Raw genomic sequence first — 18,147 nt, 5'->3', positions numbered from 1 at the left:
GTAGGATTTTCTCCTTGTAAAGTATAGGTAGAGGTAGCTCTGGCATTTTTAGGTAAACACACTATTGCTATAGGAAATGTAAATCATAATTAGTACCGTTTACTGTATTTTAGTTTATTCAGCCACAGTGAGAAATCGTTAGTGCCATGAAAGACAAGAGAGTGGAGATTAGTGAATGCCCTTGACCTTCGCAGCCAACAAAGATGAGTGCAACTAAAATGCTCATCTCTTCCCTCTGATGTTGGCTAGAGTTTCTCAGCCCTTGACTCACGTCTTAGCCCATGTGAATCCTTATAAACTGACAGAATCAATCCCAGAATGGATATGATTGCCTTCCTCAAACTGGAGATGTTCTCACTGAATTGGCTAGAAGGAAAGGACATCTTGGGTGAGCCCATCTTTCATGCCTGGTACTGAGGTTGTAGAGATGAAAGGTACAGACTCTGCGTAGAATAAAATGGGAATTCTAAAGCTGTAATGGAGATGCGCACAGGGTGTTCTTAAACCCCAGATGGGGGCACATTCACTCAGGGCTTCCGGGAAGTGACACTGCCACGGTATTGAAGCGTAAGTGGGAGTTGATTAGGTAATAAAGGGGAGTCAGGATGTTCTGGGGGATAGGGAGCCCGTAGAAGAGTGAAATACGGCACACGTACTGTGCTACAGAAAGTATTTGGACCGCCTGCAGCTCAAAAACGAAGGCAGGACTTTGTACATCTGTATCTCCATTCCCAGGGAACCCAGAAGAAAAAGAAGAGTGAGAACAAGAAGACCCATGACTTCATAATTTTATTCTATTTGGAGCTAGTTTTCCCATTATTGTGCTCTTTTAAAATTTTGGTGATCTGATTCAAGACGTGGGGTTTTCATGTAAAAATAATGCTGGATGGAGGATTGACAGCCAGGTGTGTCCTTGTTATGTTCAATATTGTTGCTCTGTGTCCTGGTACAGCTGCTGCCTATTCACACTCTGAGGCTTGGCGTGGAAGTGGATTCCTTTGATGGGCACCATTATATCTCTTCAATAGTGCCTGGTGGTCCTGTGGATACATTGAGCCTCCTGCAGCCAGAGGATGAGCTTCTTGAGGTAAACTTTATGGGGGAGAAAGACACAGGAATTTTTAAGTTCTAGGAAAATGTATTCTTATTAGAAATCCACTGAGTTACAGTGTCACCGATGCCAATGTAATGTGACCCACTTAGATTGGAAAACGCTGCCAGCTTATTGGATGATAAAGGAAGTAGGTATTACGCTTTCAGTTCATTTTCCCCATCTTTTGAGGCTCCTGAGAGGTCCTTTATTTAAAGAATTGACTAGGAAAGAAGTTTGGTAGTATAATTAGTATTTTCTTGCAAAATTCTAATCCCACATTTATTTGCAGGTTTTGTTGATTATTTCTAATAGGGATTAGAGCTGAATGACCTTGGGCTTATTGGTTTTCAGATTGTCTCCTTGGGACTTCCGCTTCACAATGGCAGCCTTTAGTGGGCTTGCTCAGGTTCCCCAGCCTCTCTTCAATCAGAGCAATTCTAAAGCACCTCTGCTTTGAAATAAATCACTTTCTTTTTCTTTCTTTCTTTCTTTCTTTCTTTTTTTTTTTTTTTGAGACAGGGTCTCACTCTGTAGCCCAGGCTGGAGTGCAGTGGCGTCGTCATAGCTCACTATAACCTCAAACCTCAAACTCCTCACCTCAAGTGATCTTCCTGCCTCAGCCTCCCAAGTAGTTGGGACTACAGGCATGTGCCACCATGCCTGGCTAATTTTTTTTTTTAATTTTTTGTAGAGAAAGGGTCTTGCTATGTTGCCCAGGCTGATCTCAAACTCCGGGTCTCAAGCAATCCTCCCATTTTGGCCTCCCAAAGTGCTGGGATTATAGATGTGAGCCATTGCACCTAGCCTGAAATGACTTTCTTCAGAGATTTTGTAAGATTGAAAAGTTGGATAGTTAGTATAACAAATAAGCAAAACAACACTGAAACCCCTAATTTTACAGATGGGAAAATAAGGCACTAACTTCTCCAACTTTATACACTGAAGTAGTGGTAGAGGGAGAACTTTAGTTTGTGTTTCCTAACTCCCATTTCATTATTTTTTTAAATACATCACATTACCTCCTAAGCCCCTAAAAGAGATGTAGGGAATGGTCAGATGAGAAGATGTCATAGAAGAAGATTCTTCTAAAAGTGAGCATCTACGAGAAACCCTAGGTTGAATTTAATAGAATCAACCTGGTAGCCTTAGCCACGATAGGAAATCCATGGGCCCTGATTTTAGAGATTTCTTTCTAAAACTTATGTTTGCTCAAAGTGAAATGATAAGGATAGCAAATAGGTCTCATGTTGGGTGCAACTGCAATTTATTAGTAGTGTCTAACCACCTAAAGGAATATGTTGAGAAGAATTCGGAGTTGCATTTTGAGTTCAGAGGGAAAAGTGCAATGACTAGTTACCGAATTCTGACGTAAGCATGGGAGGGCAGGGTTTTGGAGTCCTATTTTAAGAGGTAGTAAGTTGCTTATTTTTAGAGGGGTTCAAGAGAATGATATTGGGGTGTTTATTGCAGATTAAAATGCCCTAAGTTGTTTTACTAGATGAATTATGCTTTTTTTGGTTCTGAGGTCATGTATTCCTCTTCTAATTTGCAGGGCACAGGCTCAGCTTTGTGGATATCGCACATGATAACCTGTAAATTGGAGACCATTGCTATAAGATGTAATTATTAGGTATTGAGAAATAAGATATATTTGGGAGGTGTGGAGGTATAAGTAAAACCAATTTAGTTCACTTTTTTTTTAGTGGCAAAATACAGATAACAAAAAATTTACCATTTTAATCATTTATAAATGTAAAATTCAATGACACTAAGTATAAGTCACTACTGGTATGTGGTAGGTAGGTGCTAAAACGCTGGGTGGATCAGAGTAGAGCAAATATAGGTGATCCCAGCCATCAACTTGAATCCTCTATGCTTTAGCCAAGGCTAGTATTCCAGGGGCCTGCTACATTGTAATAAATAGAATGTGGTAAATAGGGTAGCATGAAGATTTTTTGAATTTTTAAATAATATTTCTAATGAAAGAACTTGAGATAGGGAAAGAAACCCAGGTCTGAAAGTCAGAGAAGCTGCTTTGGGTTCTGAATTTGCCACAGGTTAGCTATGTGTCACTTCACTTAACACGTCACTTAACTGTTATGGAATCAGTTTCTTCATCAATAAATGCCTCCTTAACTTTGGCTTGTGAGGATCTAATGAAGTATTGTCCATGTATCTCTCTGTGAGGTATTGGCAATATTGTCACCGTGAAAAAGGCATAGCGACAAGCTTTATGGGCTGGGCTGAGGATCCAGTATGGTAATATAATGGGGCAGCACTTTTACAATATTCTGTACTCTGGAAGTGTATATACATATGCATGTTTTCTGATCAAAAATCTGGATAATTGAGACTTGACAACACTTAAAAAGCTCTCAAATTGAAGGACCTTGAGAAATACTGTGAATTCTAAAGTGAAAATCAGCTTCTGAGTAACCAAATATAGAGATAAAAAATCTCTGTAAAGTTAGCCAAATAAACTCCTGAACTCAAAATAAGTGTGTGTGTGTGTGTGTGTGTGTGTGTGTGTGTGTGTGTGTGTGTGTGTGTGTTTTATGTACTCCTTAGAGCTTAAAACCAGAAACACAAATTTGCTTTGGGGTTAGAACGCTGTGCCAAGTCTCGGCCCAGAGCAGCTATTTACAGCAGCCGTAAATCCCCTTAGATGGGAGTTGGTAATGGGAAATGTGACCAATCTCTTTTGCGATAGAGAGTACTGAGGAGGACTACCAGGCACTGCCATAATAATTGGAGACAATTCAAATGAATAAATAATGAGCTAAATAAATATTTAAAGGTACTCCAAGATAAAAACCTGAAAAGTGACTTTCTAATTTGTTGAAGTGAAATACAAACTAATACCCATGTATCGGTAGAATTCCTGCTTTGATTATATCTACTTGTTTTTTTTTTTCCTTAGGTATAGGTTACTACCCATTAAGTTGATTCTAGAACCAGTGATGGGTACCTCCCTGCCCCTTCTTTTGAAAAGGTTGACTTGTAGTTAATTCCAAGGAAAAACCTTTCATCTGCTGCTGAACTTGCTGTTCCCTGGGCCTCTTCATCAGTCATGAAGACGGGAAGACAATATTTACTTTTGCAGTAGGGCTAGCTCCCTGAAGTGCACGTAGGTCTCTTTCCCATGTGGTGGTTTCTTTGTAAATAATTAAGAGGCAGGGTGATGTGTCTGGCCTGATGGCTAAGTGCTTAGTGTGTTACAGGCCTGAGAGTGGTTCTCAGGGACAGTTGACTCAAGACTCAGCCCACTGCTGGTGGATGCTCCCAGCAACCCAATGCGTCTTATTTTCTGGTGCAATGACAGATTTGTGGAAAGACTTCTCCCAGTAAAATCAGCCCTGCCCGTTATCTGAACATTAACATGACACCTGTTAGACATGAATGCCAGATTAGAAATATCTTTAAACTAAAAATGCTGCTAAACCCTCCCAAAAAGGTAGGAGTTGAATGTGAAAAGATTGTTGCCTGGATTGTGTTCATGCCTCAGCTTTTTGGGAGTAGCAGAGGGGTCAGCTTTTAGAGACTTGTAGTTAGAACTGTGGGAACTCTTTGAGTGAAATCTGTATGAATGAAAAATTGTAATAAACATATCTTTCTAAATCATCTTTGGTGCCAAGTATTATATACCAAAAATAATATGAAATGTAGATAATGTTTTGGTGATAAGGATTAATCATTAATAAAGAATAGTTATCTTTTTTCCCTTTAAACCTAGGATATATGCATAAAATAATTTGAAAACTGACACACTTACTGCATGTACTTGATAGACGCTATCAGCAGAGTATATAAGAATAGAACTGATGCAAAGTTATGTGTATTTCTTTTCACTTGATCTTAGCCAAAAGACAGAGAAGCAATGTGTGTATTTCTTTTCGATAGAAGTGATTTTTCTAGGATGGTATTAAGAGTGTGGGATATGAAAGAATATTGTGAACTGATGTTAAATTTTGACAGCCGAGTATTCTAGATTTGGTTACCTACACGCTGTAAGTTAAGCAGTTTTTAATAGCCTTACATTTAGTGTTAATATCTATAGTGATGTTATGAAAATGCGAAGGGAAATGGTCTCAAGAAGGCTATAGGTGATATTAGTACATTTAAAGGGAGCTGGGTATTAGCTGGGCATGGTGGTGCTCGCTTGTAGTCCCAGCTACTCAGGAGGCTGAGGCAGGAGGATCGCTTGAGCCCAGGAGTTCAAGGTTACAGTGAGCTATGATTGTGCCACTGTACTCCAGCCTGGGTAACATAACATTGGAGTATTAAAAGGAGAAACCATATAGATGTAAAAATTTAGATAGATCACTTACCCAGTAATAGTTGTACACCGCCCATATTTTATACTTTATTCGCTCAAGTTCAGTAAAGATTTAGCCTTGAGGATTTCTAACATTTTTTAGTTATTATAATACTAAAATAATATGATTAAATTTAGGCCATTTGCTTACAGGGAGAATAAAACGTTATCCTATTTTCATTTTGGTAGATTAAGTAAGAGATTTTTGTTTTTTCATTTGGGACCTCTTCAATTCTGACTTATCCTTTGTCTTCCTAGGTCAATGGCGTGCAGCTTTATGGAAAATCTCGCAGAGAAGCAGTCTCCTTTCTTAAAGAAGTGCCACCCCCTTTTACCTTGGTGTGCTGTCGAAGGTTGTTTGATGATGAGGCCTCTGTAGATGAACCGAGGAGCACCGAAACCTCTGTTCCTGAAATAGAGGTACTACATGACCATACTCCGGCCCCCACTGGTGTGCCCATTCATCAAGGATAACCCAAAGAGTGTATCGAAATATGAAGGGAGGGGAACCCATTCTACCCCTCTTTTTTATTTGACTAAGGCGACAATGCATAGCTTTTTAAATTGTTCCGTTTTTTAATGTCATAAAACTCTTTTTCTTAAAATGTTAGTGACATTGACATGCATGCATTTTGATTTTCTTAATAATTTCCTGGACTCATTACTTTTGGCTTATAGATCAACTCAGTTTGTCTTAATAAGTTTAAGATGTTGATGATTGTTGAATATCTAATGGACTTCCCCTTTTCAGAACCTTCAAAATATGAAGATCTGTGATCAATTTCAAAGTGACTCTAGAAATTGCCATAAAAGCCTTTAGAAGGTCAGAGAATGAAATAGCACTTTCTGTGTTCTTGGTACTCTTTTTTTTTTTTTTTTTTTTAAGAGTCTTATACTTAAGAATTTTGAGCATGTGCTTTGCCATCTTATGTCATTTGTAATCTCATCTTTTATGCCACTTTTCCCCACTCTTTTAGATTATATTCCCATTAATACCAGTTTAGATATATGGGGACTTCACTTTTACTTGTTTAAGGTCTGAATTTCAAGATACGTGGAACCTAATCCTGCCTGTACCACTTAATATTTGTGACTCTTTGGGCAAATACCTTGACTTTCTGTTCATAATTTTCCTCTGAACAATAGTAATACAGTACTTACCCACCTCATGAGGTTGTGTGAGAAGGAGATGCGGTACTATGTGCAGGGTGCTTGGCACAGTGCCTCGCCCAGGAAGGTGCCCAGTAACAGCTATGGCTGTTCGTGTCTCCCCCATCCACCCATCTTTGTTTTCTGCTCTCCTAAAGTACATAAGAGTCCAGAGCTATCTTACAGTCAGATACTTCAGTGTGTACTAATCTGTTTTTCTGAGAAGACCATCAGAATCTTAAAAGTTATTTTCTATCTCAAAGTGTTTTTATTCTGTATTAGGCATATAAGAGGGACTTTGTAAATTTCTGATTTAAAAAAAAAAATTTTTTTTTTTTGAGACAGGGTTTCACTGTGTCACCCAGGCTAGAGTACAGTGGCATAATCATAGCTCACTGCAGCCTCAAACTCCTGGGCTCAAATAATCCTCTTGCTTCGGCCTCCCATGTAGCTAGGACTGTAGTCACATGCCACCACCATGCCTGGCTAATTTTTTAATTTTTTGTGGAGAAAGGGTCTTGCTGTGTTGCCCAGGCTCATCTCAAACTCCTAGCCTCAAGCAGTTCTCACAGCTTGGCCTCCCAGAGTTCTCAGATTATAGGATGAGCCACCATGCCTAGCCAAATTTTTATTATTGATTGACAATCTTTTAAAGAAAAATGTTTGACTTTTGTAAAAATATTTCAAGGAAAGGACTCAAACACCACACTTTTATGACTTTTGCTATCCTACTAAAATGAAATGTGAGTGGCAGCTTCCCTCTGAAGGTTGATAGAAATGCCTTTAATCTAATCTTGCAGGGTGTGTAAATCACCAACCCTGCTTGCTGACTCCATGCCCCCGTCTGTCATGCTTTTTACCACAATGGGTGAACAACAGCTTTGAATTATGCTAAATGTCCACCTTGCTGCCCATTAGTTGATTGCTTTCCATTCTATAAATACAGGAGTTATGCAGAATTGATTCCATCAAAGTGATATATCTCAGGTTGGAGTATAATATCTTATGTACTGTGGATACCTTGAAATTTCTATAAACTTGGGTTTTGAAATTGTATGTAGTTTTTTAAAATCCTGGCTCTCTTTTCCATCTGTCCCTTTTTCATTTATGCTGATACCATCTTGTGTTCTTAAACCCTATCTGGTTAGGCAGCTCAGCCAAAATTCTACTGCACATTAATCAGTGAGAATATTAAATGCCCCAGTAAAACATCAATCATATTGTATTAGCCTTTGAAACTTTACTTTTTATTGGAAGATATAAGTTTTTTCTTTTTAAGTATATCACTCCCTCACATCAGGCTGAAATATACAGAGTTATTGAGCCAGAACATTCCCGCTAATTTCAAGTTGTGTAATTCAAGAACCAAGAAATTGTCCCCATGTTTAGTTTCAGTCCACCATGTATTGAGTATTGACCATCCATGACCTACAGTGACAGTTTGAGATTGAGTTCTGCACCAATCCTAATTTTAAAAATGTTTTTGTATTAACTATCTTCCAAATTATAGAGGGTTTTATTTTCCCCTCCCCTTCTTTGATTCCATTAAACGGATTTTCTTCCATAGGTCTTTCAAAGTTATGTTTGTAGGGATGATGCATTTTCGTTTTATTTACTGAGATCACCCACAGTTTTGAGAAGTCTACTTTTTAAAATTATTATTTAGTCTGTAGCTTTACTAAGAAGGAATTTCAGGCCGGGTGAGGTGGCTCACATCTGTAATCCTAGCACTTTGGGAGGCTGAGGCAGGAATATCACTTGAGACCAGGAGTCTGAGACCAGCCTGAGCAAAAGTGAGACTCCTTCTCTACAAAAAATAGAGAAATTAGCCAGGCGTGGTGGTGTGCACCTGTAGTCCCAGCTACTTGGGAAGCTGAGGCAGGAGGCAGGAGCATTGCTTGAGCCCAGGAGTTTGAGGTTGCAATGAACTATGATGATGCCACTGTTCTCTAGCCAGGTGACAGAGCGAGACCTGCCCCCACCCCCCAAAAAAGGAAGGAATCTCAAGAGAAACACACTGAAAGATATATAATTTTTAATGTATTGAACAGATATTTATTGAGTGCCTACTATGGGCCAGGCATTATATGGGTTGAGTGGATAACCATGGTACAGTGTGTGGTATCATATCCCTCCCAGTTTCCATTCTAGCCTAGAAGCCAGGCAATTTGTTAGTTGCTTGGGCTATAAAGAAAAAAAAATTCATGAGCTTCAGATAGAAGTTCAGAGTATTTGGAGGAAGATAAATTTGGAGGAAGAAAACAACAGTATGATACTGTAAGTAGTATAAAATCAGAAGATTTTTTTGAAGAGCTGTTTTCCTCGTGCATAGTGCACTCATTGCTCTACCATTTTGCTTCCTGAAATCTGCATAGCAGTGACCCTTCTCTCTGAAAGGACAGGGAGTCCGGGATGAAGGGACTTTGGGTGTGAAGTCAGGAAAAGTAACCAAGAACCTGTGTGCTGGGCGGTTGTGCTGACCTATTTCCTCCAAGATTAGATTTTCATTATTTCAACTCAGTGATGTTTTTTTTTCCTATTTTTAGACTTGCATGATGCCCAAGGACTTGAATTTTTTTTTCCTACCTCATTTTTCTAGTAAAGTTTTTCTTAAAAACTTTCAGAAGCCAAAAGAAGTGGGTTCTCTGTATGCTGCTCTGGCCTGTCTCTGTGTTGGCATCTTTTCCACTTTCTCTCTCTCTGATTATGAATCCTGGTATTGCTACTTAAATATCTTATAAGCTTCTACTTTGTATGATGTTTTCATTTACTTAAATTGTGTATTTTTCCTTTTATGCTTCTAATGGGATGACAGAACTCATTGAAGTATAAGAGGTCAGTGTTAATACTTTGAATGAAACAGGTACTTAACATTAAAAAGAAAACTGTATGAACAATTTGCATTTTTAAATGCTTGAAGTTTCATGACGATCTTATCATAGAGTGTGTGTGCCCCAGCGCATGCCCCTTTTACAAAGATTAAAAAGAAAAACTGTGCATGCCAAAGAGAATTCCCAGTTTGAGGAGAAACTGTGAGATTCCTTTTATCTTCATTCTTTTCAGAATTGAAAGGTTAGTATTCTGAAGCATTTATTTTCTTTGGTATTTCAGGTTGACCAGAATGTAGCTGTCAATACTGAAGAAGATGATGATGGAGAATTAGCACTGTGGTCTCCTGAAGTCAAGATTGTTGAGCTAGTAAAAGATCATAAAGGCTTGGGATTCAGCATTTTGGATTACCAGGTACAAGAACCCATATGAAGGGTTTTTTGTATTTGTTTGAGTCATTGGTTTATGTTAAAGTTATGTGAGGTGGTAATTGTTGAAAGCATTCATTGACTTAGCCAAAACTGAATCCCGAAGAATGTAATATGACACTTTCAGTTGTTACCTTTAAAATTAGTAGCTCCCATAGTGAATAAAAAATGGGGTGATGTAGTAAATGGACAATAAGGGAAGCAATAGTTTTATACCCATGGATGCTTTTAGAGACTAGAACTTGATGAACTTTTTTATATGGAGATTTTTCCCCCTTGGCTTTATTGAGATATATTTCACATACCATAAAATTCACCCATTTAAAGCATACAGTTCAATAGCTTTTAGTATATTCATGGAGTTGTGCAACCATCACCACTCTCTAATTTTAGAACATGTTCAACACCCCAAAAAGAAAGTCCGTACACATTAACAGTCATTCCCAGTTCTCACTCTCCCCTCCCTCCCCTTCATGTGAAGGTTTTTATAGTTTTGTTTACCTCTTAATCTCAAGGAGCTTAAAGAAATAGAAGTGTACATGGTGAAATTATATATTACATTTATGTTAATACAAAGTATGTATGTATGCATATATTAATGGGTACTCCAATTATAACTAGGGTAGAATTACTGATACATTTGGGGGGGATGTAAAAGTTCACGATAGAACTTGTATATATTTTTCCAGTTACTGTTGTATTTTGAAATCTCTGATTATTTGGGGGAATTAAAACTGTTGGCAAGAAGTCTTTTAACTTTTAAGATGCATATTTTAATACTTTAGTGCTGCCTAAACACATTGTGGTTAATAAAGCAAAATGTACTCTATCAAAGCACATAAAATGCCAAGTGATATAAAAATCAATTCTTTTTTAATATAATAAGGCAATCGGGAATAGATTAAAAGAAAAATACTTTGAGCATTATGTAAGAACATTAAATTCTATATTTTGGCAGTGTGATTTAAGATTACTGAAATAGATTATATCTGTTTCATTTTTGCTGGCATATTTCTGTGCCAGATAACCCTCTCTCTTATTAGAACTTCTCTTTGTAATTTTATTCAATTTCGAGTTGTTGATTCCAAATGAATATTTTGGGAGCTATTTTTGTCAAGAAATATCAATACTTTAAGATTCTCTGAGTTTATATATTGGTTAACATTAGGGCATATAAAACAAATGGCAGAAACTATCTCCCTTTTTTTCCTCCCCATTGTAGTTGTATTACCTAGCACATGGTAGCTGGTTAATAAATATATCCAGAATGATTGAGTAAAGTTTAGGTTAGCCAAAATTAACTGCAATTTAATGAGCATATTCAATGGACGTATGTTAACCATTTTCATAATTAGAATTTAATTTAGAAATCACCTTTCAGATGTGGTCTTAGATGTTCAGCTACATTTTTGTTATTGTAGGAATCTATAAATATCTGCATTCTTATATAGTATTTACATCATAATGTTTGCTCTGATGCTTCTAAATGACATCTGCAAGTTTTAGTATTTTGAATATTGCACATGTTAAAGCAGAGAAGTGTTTCAGAACCTAAAAAAAAATTTCAGTAAAGGATGGAAAGAAAAACTTGATAGTTCTTAATAGTTTAATCCCTAGTTAACAGGAAAATTTCCTTATCAGTTGTGAACTTGATATTTAAAAAAAAATAGTCATTTCTAACTGTGGAATTTTTTTTCTTTCACTGCATTCTTGTAGGTATGCATTGTAACTTGTATTACTTTGTAGAATTAATTTTTATTTATAAAATTCTAGGAGTTTCTTTTTCTTCTCATCTTCCTCCTGGTCATCAGCACACATACTGTCATTCATTTCTGTACAGATTATTAAAGTAATTTTGCTGTAAAGAAAAGGGTTAGATATTCTTTTTGCCTTTGTGCTTCTTGGAGAACTGATAGAAAAATACTTGATTTCCTAAATGCTACTTTGATTCAAATTAAGGGGCTCAGCTTATTTATTTCTATAGCTAACCCTTGGAAGAAAAACCACTCAATGTTAAATGAAATGTTTTTCTTAAGTCAATCTTAAGTACACTTGCTTACAGTTGTGTACAGCACGTTTTCACCATTTGTCAGTGGTATGTAAAACTGTTATTTACTATGACATTTCGGTGACAGGTAAACACAATTTAAAATTTGGTTTGGGGCAAGTTTATTAATTGGTTATACCATCCCATGTTGTAATTAGGTAATAAATTCTAAAGTTCAAAAATATATTTTGCAAGGCCAGGCAATGGTTTAGCAAAAGCCACGAAAGGCCACGTTCCTGGCCATTATTATATTCAGTGTGTTCTGTATGAATTTATTAGGTGGCTGAATAGGGCAAAAGCAGATTCCCACCTGCCAGGCCTAGCATATTTAGAGTAAGAAGTACCGTAGAAATATTTTAAGCTACAGGGAGAAGGTATTAGTAGAGTGCGAGAACTTCTGGATTGTAAAAGACCTGTATTAACAATATTGAAGAGATTCAAAATTTACTTTAGAGTATTAATTTCAGTTAATCACTTTTCTCACTAATAGGTCTTTCTCTAGATTAATAAGAACTTACTGTATATGACAAAATTATATACATGTATTTCATTGGTGCTTATGTAACTTCCTCATTTAAAAAATGGGGATAATAATGTCTAGCTCAAAGAATTGCATGGATTAAGTGAGTTAATGTGTAAGGAAATGTTAATGTTATTATGGAAATGTGAGTATTATTAACAATCATGCAATTGAGAAAATAAACACAAAAGTTTTTGATACTGTCCTCAAAGATGGCGCCATACTATAATATGTTTGTACTTGATCCATTTTTAATTATCTTTTACAGTTAGATTAGAAAAATTAATAAATAGATGGCTTTGTTTAGTGAAATCTCAATTTAATTGTTAAATTGCATTCTAATATACAGCCAACTCTTGATGAACCACATGTGAATTACTCAATTGTGGATTATTGGCCAGAAGTTTGCTTTTTACATAAATTGTGCTAAAATTTAGGAACAGATGAGTGAGCAGATAAAGGCTCTTGAATTGGTCCGTGGAACAATATGGGGCTGTCTGGACAGGCCAGTGACTCAGAATATTAATGGAAGTTGTGTAGCTGAGCAGAGAAGAAGCATGCCACTACGCCTGAAATGAAGGAGCTGAGTCTGCCACACCATGCTATAATTCAGTCACATGGCCAAAGAACAGAATGTGGAAATTCGTTTTTATGAAAGGCATTTTAAATTAGGTTGGGGCAAAGAAAAAAGAAAAAGCAATAGAGAAGACAGTAAATAAAATTCGGGCTGTCTGTCTCTTCCTTAGATTTCAGGGTACAGTGATAGCTATTTTGGCTATGATTTGAATAGAGGTAGAATATTCTTTAGTCTCAAGTATGCCTAGGTATTACTCCATATAATGGCTAGTTAAAATCCTGCTCTGAACATATACCATATTAGAAAATTTACTGATCTCTCTGTAATGTTGTGCCATACAGGATTGTGTCATGGAAAATGACGACGTATGTAATTTGTCAAGAGCATGAATATTATGGCTTGACTCTATACTGTTTCTAAGCAATAAAACTGTTGAGAAATTTGATTATAAGTTGTTTTTTTTTTTTTTTGAGACAGAGTCTCACTCTGTTGCCCAGGCTAGAGTACCATGGCATCAGCCTCACTCACAGCAACCTCAAACTCCTGGGCTCAAGCGATCCTCCTGCCTCAACCTCCCAAGTAGCTGGGACTACAGGCATGTGTCACCATGCCCGGCTAATTTTTTCTATATATATTTTTAGTTGTCCATATAATTTCTTTCTATTTTTAGTAGAGACGGGGTCATTCTTGCTCAGGCTGGTCTTGAACTCCTGAGCTCAGACAATACACCTGCCTCAGCCTCCCAGAGTGCTAGGATTATAGGTGTGAGCCACCACTCCCGGCCGGTTATAAGTTTTTATAGTGTAAATTCTTACCACTTTCTAGGTGAGGGTTCCATACTGTGCCTTAATTATCTTTGTCTCATTTTCCCAATATTTATGTGTAACGTCCTTATTCCTCAGAGTATTATCTCCGTGGAATATTACTAACACTTATATTAATACCAATATTAATACAAATACAATAATAATAGGTAACATTTATTACTGAGTATTTACTATGTACTGGGCACTGTTCTCATTGCTTTAAACATATATTAGCTCATGTATTTCTCACAAGAACTATATGAGGTAGGTACTATTATTATTTTCATTTTAGAAGTGACGAAACTGAGGCACAGGGAAGTTAAATAACTAGTTCAAGTTCACACAGCTGGTATGTGATAGAACTGGAATTTGAACTCAAGCAGTTGGAAGTATTATGCGTTTAATTATTGTACTATACTGCTCCTTTCTTTGTTGAGTGGCATTTCCACATGCACTTTATTACAGGACATCCCCACACAGAATTTATCACAGAAGATCTTTCTGTTTTCCCAGCTTGCGAAAAATTTTGTATCTTAAAAACTAAGCTGCTAGATCATATTCTCATTTTTAATGCTTATATGGAAGTCTAGTAAGTATTAAAAATTAATTAATATAGTGTGCTCATATGCATTGTGTAAGAGCTAGTGTTTATTGCTTCAGAAGAAAATGATTGCAAATTTAAGAATCCCAAACTAGTGCAAGTAATTTGTTGTGGGTTAATGTTCAATGGTGAAGGAATTATTAGGTAGTCTGAGAGTCTGTAATTTTTAATTTCTACCAAAAAGCTTGAAAAAACTTTAGAACCGTATGGATTTTACCTTCAGTTGACCTTATAAATTAAACATGGCAAGTAGATATTTTCTGGTGTTTTGATTTATGTTGAACTTTGAATAACCCCTCATGATTATAATTCACTGGAAATGTTTGACATTAGCCAATTTTTGAACATTAGCTATGATATTGCCATCCTTGGTACTTTTGAATCTCAGTGATTTAGAAGATAAAATTTATTAACCAATAATTCTCCTCCCGCCTCCATCCTATTCCTTATTTCTCTCCCCTCTTGCCTGACTCAATTTTTGCCAAAGCAGATATTTTTGAAAGGCTTTGGGTTTGTCTCACACTGAGAGATAAAAAATAGAAAGCATAATAAATAGCATAGTCATTGAGAAGTGATTCATAAGTAAATACTGGTTTTTAATGTTTTAAAATTTGTTTGAAAGACCAAAGGCAAATGATGACTCATTAAAAAGAATAGTAGAAATATTCCTCCCTACAAAAATTGACAGTTATTAATTTTTCTTAACAGAGAAAATGGGTTATAAAACCAAAATAGTATGAATGTAAAATATTTCAGTATTGCTAAGTCTTGGCTGTGGTATGCCTTAGTATTTGTGCAAAAAATATAGTGTGCTGTTTTGGCTGACTGTTAACTCTATTAGAATTCTCCTTTTAAAAAGATTTTTATTGTTATTTTATTTGTTTTATATTTTCAGAGACGAGATTTTTCTCTGTCACCCAAGCTAGAGAGCAGTGGTGCAATCATAACTCACTGCAGCTCTGAACTCCTGGGCTCAAGAGATCCTCCTGCCTCAGCCTCCCAAGTAGCTGGGTCTATAGACGTGCACCACTGTGCCTAGATAATTTAAAAAATTTTTTTTTATTTCAAAATATTCAGGGGTTTCAAATGTTTTTGTTACATGGCTTGAGTCAGGGCTATAAATGTGCCCATCACCCAAATAGTACCCATTAGGTGGGTTTTTACCCGTCCCTTCCATCCCCTTCCCTCCTACTCGATTTCCAGTGACTTTTACTTTCCTCTGTGTACTTGTGTGCCCATCATTTAGTTCCAGTTTGTTAGAGAGCATATGTAGTGTTTGTTTTTCCATTCTTGAAATACTTCGCTTATGGTAATGGTCTCCAATTCCTTCCAAATTGCTGCAAAAGGCATTAATTCATCGTTTTTTATGGCTGAATAGTACTCCGTGGTATACATATACCACATTTTATAAATCCACTCATGAATTCACGGTCACTTAGGTTGATTCTAGATCTTTGCAATTGTGAATTGCACTGTTTAAAATTTTTTTTAGATATGGGGTCTTACTGTGTTGCCCAGGCTGGTCTTGAACTCCTGACCTCAAGTAGTCCTTGCACCTCAGCCTCCTGAGCAACTGGGATTGCAGGTGTGAGCAACATGCCTGGCTGAAAAGATTTTTAAAAGTTGCAGGAAGGGATTGTATAAATTTCATGTATGTCTTAAAAGTTATCCCTTTTCTTATTTATATGTGCAACAGAATGACTTTCTGGGCACATTAAAAATGTTTTAAAAATAGCTAATACATATGTATGGCATAGAAATTCAAAGGTACGTAAAGGTATCCTGTGACAACTAAATCTACCTCTGACCATAATCCCCCACTTCTCCTCCCAGGTGAAAACTGCTATTTTTCTTGTTTATCCTCCCAGAAATGTTTTATACATACATGGTTATATAAGTAGTATTAATGTTTTATTTTTTGACACATAAATGGGATATATCATACACACCTTAAGTGCTTTGCTTTTTTTCTCAATCATATGTTCTTTCACTTTGGTTTTTATAGAGCTACCTAATTCTTTTCAATGACTGCATAGTATTTTATTGTTGATGTACAATAATTTATTTAACCAGCCTTCTGTGCCCATTGGTATGTATTTTAAGTGAGGCTGTAGTGGATATCTTTGTCGTGCTTTTTTGTAAAAAGATCGGAATAAATCTTGTGATAGGTAGGTGATAAATTCCTAGAAGTAGAGTTGCTCAACAAAAGATCATAGTGTAAAGCCTTTAAGTTTTGGTACATTTTTACCAACTTGCTTGTTCAAAACTATTTGTGAGACTCACATATAAATTGGTACCTTCTAATGTAGAGTCATTTCTTTATTCAGATAATTCTCCTTGAAAATAGTATAAGCAGGTGTGTAATTCAGGAATTTGCTAATGGCTTTCCATGATATGGACAGATTAAGTGATAGCAATATATAACTATCAATTTTGTTTCAACTTTTTATATGGCAGTAATTAATTTATTGGCCTTTGTAGCTAAGAGAGCATAAAGTATTTATATTCAGACTATGATATTAGTGCCCACAAGTCTATTCCTATTTCTTTCACCGATTTTAATCTTGTATATCAGAAAATTGAACTTTAAAATTGAGGGGGGAGGGGAAGAGATCTCAGAGTTTGATTGAATGCTGTTATTAATACATAGTGTTAGTAGCTTGTGGAAGTCCAATATCTTTATGTTCATCTTAGCCAGTTAGTTTATGGGATTTAGGATATAGAATTTGATAGGTATTGACATAATTTTAATAATTCAGAGTAGTAATATTAAAAAGTCAGGTATGAAACCAAACCATTTCCGGAATCTAAAATGTACGGGATAGCCAGGTACTGCAAGTTATTATACAGGTTCACTTTAATGCTCAAGGGATCTCATGGCCACTGGTATCTCGAGTTTTTTCCCCTTTTTTTGGTTTGTGTCTTTTTCTTTAGAGCTCTTTGGGTCCGTTTCACCCATGTAAGATGTTGACGTTAAGCAAAATGCAGTCGATCTACTACTAATGGCAGTCTCCGTATTCCTGCAGATATATCATATGGCTCCCTGCTGAGCAAACCACACAGCTGCATTTAAAGGTCACTTTTTGCTTAACAGAACTTCGGGGAACTGATAAAGGCTACTTTTTGCCCATCCCTGAGTCCTGTCCACATTTATTTTTATTAACATCAAAGTACTGTAAGCTCCAGTGCCAACTGGGCTGAAGATTTCTTTTCACAGAGGATTTGTTCCCTTTCCCTCTATGGGAAAGTTCTGTATGTTTTAAATCATTTTAAGCTGCTTCATTTGAAAAATAATTCTTAGTGGTGTGTTCATGGAGTGGATTGATTGTGGCTACTGGGGAAATTCTCTCATGGCTTAAATATTGCTTTTCAAGCCTGCGAAGTAGGTGAATGAAGGGAGCCCACTCCTGGTGTGTGGAGTTTGTAGTGTGCTCAGGATGACGACCGACTTCCAAAAATCTCAGTGCAGCAAGACTAAAGGCATCAGGAGACCAGAAGCCACTTAATAAGAGATCAAAGAGGCTGTGTGTATATCAGCTTGAACTCCAGATAGTACAGATCAAAAGCTTGCCTTAGCGAGGCAGCTGCAGGGGGATGAAGTTAGCGGGAGGCCTCAAAGATCTTAAGTCAGGCCTGATGTTGAACTTTGCAGGGATTTCATGGCTCTGGAATACGAATTTGGCAAAAAATCCCCTTGTGTCTAATAGGGGCAAAAGAGAAAAGCAGGCAAGCAGCAAATGCTTGTCAGCTGGATGGTGCATTCTCATAGGGTAGCTTTCCTT

At 36.7% G+C, this 18,147-nt stretch overlaps 1 protein-coding gene across 8 annotated transcripts in view; it reads left to right on the top strand.

Annotated features, from left to right (window-relative positions):
* PATJ (PATJ crumbs cell polarity complex component) overlaps positions 1-18,147 on the top strand; it is a 337,132-nt gene that overhangs the window by 65,229 nt on the left and 253,756 nt on the right. For all 8 annotated transcript variants that reach the window (XM_045547880.1, XM_045547882.1, XM_045547878.1 and 5 more), the window contains exons 15-17: positions 953-1,087; positions 5,667-5,828; positions 9,669-9,800. In XM_045547880.1, the coding sequence (XP_045403836.1) occupies positions 953-1,087; positions 5,667-5,828; positions 9,669-9,800 (429 nt within the window). The remainder of the gene's footprint in view (positions 1-952; positions 1,088-5,666; positions 5,829-9,668; positions 9,801-18,147) is intronic.

The sequence above is a fragment of the Lemur catta genome, chromosome 3, assembly GCF_020740605.2.
Source record: "Lemur catta isolate mLemCat1 chromosome 3, mLemCat1.pri, whole genome shotgun sequence".
NCBI lineage: Eukaryota > Metazoa > Chordata > Mammalia > Primates > Lemuridae > Lemur > Lemur catta.
The sequence above is the reverse complement of the archived record's forward strand: the minus strand, read 5'-3'. Positions and strand labels throughout refer to the sequence as shown.